The sequence below is a fragment of the Helianthus annuus genome, chromosome 12 (genome assembly GCF_002127325.2).
Source record: "Helianthus annuus cultivar XRQ/B chromosome 12, HanXRQr2.0-SUNRISE, whole genome shotgun sequence".
Taxonomy (NCBI): domain Eukaryota; kingdom Viridiplantae; phylum Streptophyta; class Magnoliopsida; order Asterales; family Asteraceae; genus Helianthus; species Helianthus annuus.
The window spans coordinates 35,798,356-35,802,617 of NC_035444.2; the positions used below are offsets into that span (position 1 = coordinate 35,798,356).

A 4,262-nucleotide genomic window follows, 5' to 3' on the forward strand; every position below is an offset into this window, starting at 1 on the left:
CATATCAGCACGACATTAGCGGTGATGTCGTTTGATAACACTCAAAGGATTTTAAATTGTTGTCTTTTAATTTCAAAAATACCAAAAAGATTTTAGGTGTGTTTTAATATAAACTTTGTAAAAGCCAAAAAGATTTTATTTCTACTTTATTTTCGATCGTACGATGTTGGAGCTCGAGTCTTCGTTACCTGAAACCTGACTGAAAACCGAATTGACTAAATCTTCATAAACGGTCAAAATTTGCAAGTTTTGAAAGTTAAGACTAAAATTGACAAATTTATTAAACTTTCAAACTGTCGGACGGTGTTTGATTATGACATGGTCATTCGTGTGTCTTTTGGTTATACTAACTATTCCAAGCAGTTGTTCTCATTACGCATTTAGATTTCTTGCATGTGCAGATTCTAAAGGCTAGGAGAACATGGTCGATGACAAGCTTTGGAATGAAGACACGACGAGAAGGCGCTCAAAAGATGAAGATGATCGAGTTGCCGCTGGCCATCATCAACACCACAAGGATCTCACTTCATAAAGATCAAGTCATTCACGAGCATAACTCAAGGGGGAGCTTATGCCAAGGGGGAGTTTGTCAACACACTTCCTACATGATACGGGTAGTTTGTTGATACACTCTCTGCTTTCAATACGTGAAGACTTTGAAGATCCTCCGACTTTGAAGACTTGAAAGGACATCAGAGTTTTGGGAACTTGAAGACCAAAGACCGTCGAAGTTCGAGACGAGTCTACAACTATAGAAGATAAAGACAAAGCTACAGCCAAGGGGGAGTTTGTTGGTGCACTTGTGTCTGTACTTTGTCTGTATTCGGTCACGATGTAAACGATGTCCTTGTCAGTCTTGTAAGTTGACCAAGTCAACCGTCCTCCTGGTTTGACTTGGACAACAGTTTGTATGTTGAAAGATGTTTGTCTATGACGAAGGATAGATCGAAGGATAGCTTGAAGGATAGCTCTCGAAGGATAATGTTGATCCTTCGAGGTGATCGAAAGATGAACCTTCGATGGATGATCGATAGATCATCCTTCGAAGTCTATGCTGATCCTTCGATTGACTTGTCATCGATAGATGATCCTTCGGACCATCTATCGGATCCTTCGGACTGGACATCATGGGCTGGGTATAAATACCCATGCAGTGTATGTGTTAGACAGACACTTAGACAGATTCACACAGAGACTTTCGAGAGAGCTTGAGAGCATTCTGTCTAGGAAACACACACACACACTTTGAGAGTTTGCAAGTTAGATTTGTAAACATTGTGCTTGTAACCGAAACCTTCATACGTATTAATACATTGGTGTTAATCGGTGAACCCTTGTGTTGTGTTTATACTTGCTTCATCCCGGTTTGCTTGCTAGCTTGGATTCCGCACTTGCTAGTGGGTTAGTATAACAAGGTTTAGGTTCGTCATCCTCCGACAAGGGACCTACAGTATGGTTATGTAACTAGTTTCATAATCTATCATTAATTGTTGTTATTTTGTAAACTGTAAATGTACTTATATTAATCACAAAAATGGCCCCTAGACTTTTGTTTGATGACTTTTGTTCTTCTTCTTTCATGATCCCTTGTTCCATTAATTGCTCATTAGAACTCATAAGCACTCTCTAGGTGTTTTATTTATAAATGTATCGGCATATGCTGTTAAAAATGCATTTTTGCGACATATTTCTAATTTTGCAATTGTGTACATATGTATGTATGCATGGTTGCTAGATGGATTCTAAAAAAGAGAAAGGGAGAAGAGAAATTTGGCCAAAAGAAATGGTTTTAGAATTATGTCGGCTCCTAAACAAATATATCACGAAGCATGGTCGAACTTCCCCATTCAAATGGGTCACTCTTCAGCCAGAGTTTGAAATAGTTATAAAGCATAAATTCGCCAGTGACAAAGCTATAAAGAACAAGTATGACAGTATGAGAAAAGAGTACAACCTTTGGAAGTCACTTAAGAATGGAGAGACTGGTCTAGGTTGGAATGAAAGTACCAAGAAACTTAATTGTTCTTATGAATGGTGGAAAAGAAAAATTCAGGTGACATAATATAAATGATTCAAAATTTAAATACCATATAATATTCCAGTCATAATGATAACTAAAGATTCACCATTATGTTGTGTAGGAAAACCCGAAAGTTCTAGCAATTCAAAATAACCAACTATCTATACAACTACAAGAAGAGTGGGATCAGTTATTTGGAGATGTAGTTGCTAGTGGGGAAAATTGTGTGGCACCCTCTATGGATCCAACTACATTCAATGAGGTGCATGTTGAGAACCTTGAGGATGACAATGTTGAGAACCTTGAGGATGACGATGTTGAGGGAGGTAACAATTTCTTTGGTGACTTTTTTAATGAAGTAAGTCAATATGATGCATCAACATTAAGCCCAAGTGAGGTTGCAAAAAATTTTGAAAAGTTTACTAAAGTAAACACTAAGCCTAAACCAGTTAAGATGAAACGTAAAGGGAGAGAATCATTGGGAGCTTCAATACTTAAAGAACATTTAACTCAAAGTAGCCTGAATCAACAACGTGCTCTAGAAATATTAGAATCAGATTCTTCCAAACTCAGTCAAAGTACTAAGTTTAGTATTGAAGCTGCTATGGGTTTGCTTAGTCGGATGGTAGATGCAGGATTAATGAGAGAAGATGAGGAGTTGTGGTTATTTGCAATGGATTTATTTGAAGATCCAGTGAAAAGAGAAATGTTTATAAATGTGCCACATGATCATGGTAGGTTAGCGTGGCTGCAACGAAAGCAAAGGCTCGCCAACTAAAGTTTTCTTTGAGGACATGTTATGAAGACGTTATTGTTTCTATTTGTTTGAACTTTATTGCTTTTGGATTGATTTATTGTTTTTTACCTTGATGTTTTAGTGACATGACTCTATGTTAAGCTATTTATCCATTTAATTTTAGCTATTAAAGTGTTTATATGTTAAGCTGATATTGAATTTATTATCAGGGTTACAATGAATAATGAAACAAGCAAGAAGCAGCACAAACTGCATTGCTATAATTTTTTGTTGGATTCAACCTATACATGTGATCTAGTTGCTGCATACTATTATAAGCATATGTACAAGGAACCATGCATGACATCACCTCAAACGGGACAGGCTTGGATGATGGAAGTTTTAAATGGCAATCCTATACGATGTGTAAATGCATTCAGAATGCATCCAAACGTGTTTACGAAATTATGTAGAGAGCTTGAATCAAACTATGGATTGCAATCGAGTGATAGAATGTCAACTTGTGAGAAGGTGGGGATATTTTTGTATACATTGGTATTGGGTTTATCTAACAGGGATGTTACGGAGCGTTTTCAACGTTCTGGGGAGACTATTAGTAGAGCCTTTCATGAAGTTCTAGAGGCAATAGCTGGTAGAGGTAAAGGTTTTCAAGGTCTAGCACGTGACGTTATAAAACCAAAAGATCCAACATTTCAATTCGTACCACCTCAAATCTTGAATGACAAAAGATACATGCCGTATTTCAAGGTATTAAATTGATTAATGTCATTCCTACTTGTGTACTTTGTTACTTGAATAATGTTCAAATTATATATATATATATAGGATTGTATTGGATGTATTGACGGTACACACATAGGGGCCTGCATCCCAGAGAGTCAGCAACTACCTTATATTGGTAGAAAAGGGGTACCAACTTTCAACGTAATGGCAACATGTGATTTCGATATGTGTTTCACATTCGTCTCGGTCGGATGGGAGGGATCAGCACATGACACGCGTGTTTTCATTAACGCGACCCAAAATAGTAAATTCAACTTCCCACAACCACCTGAAGGTAATATTTCGAATTACTTACACATATATTTGGAATTGTTTCATGTTACTTTTAATAAATTCTAACGCCTTTTGTTTTTCAACTCCTTTATCAGGTAGATATTATTTGGTTGATAAAGGATATCCAGATAGAAAAGGATACCTTGTTCCATTTTTCAAGACAAGATACCATCAATCTCAATTTCAAAGAGAGCCCCCGAATAATATGCAAGAAGCTTTCAATCGTTCGCATTCATCTTTACAAAGTCATATTGAGAGGTCATTTGGAATTTTGAAGAAACGATTTAAGATACTTGGTAAAATGCCGAAGTATAGCGTGCAAACACAAATTGATGTTATCATGGCTACATTTGCATTGCATAACTATATACGTAATTCTCAAGAAGATTTCATGTTTACTACAATGGAGCAACATCCAAACTACATACC

The 4,262-nt window shown here is 36.7% G+C and overlaps 1 protein-coding gene across 1 annotated transcript; it reads left to right on the forward strand.

Annotated features, from left to right (window-relative positions):
- Positions 1–1,735: 1,735 nt before the first annotated feature.
- Positions 1,736–2,798, forward strand: LOC118485035 (uncharacterized protein At2g29880-like). The gene is made up of 2 exons (XM_035981248.1): positions 1,736–2,053; positions 2,142–2,798. Exons 1-2 carry the CDS (start codon positions 1,736–1,738, stop codon positions 2,796–2,798), a joined length of 975 nt encoding a protein of 324 aa, XP_035837141.1.
- The last annotated feature ends 1,464 nt before the right edge of the window (positions 2,799–4,262 follow it).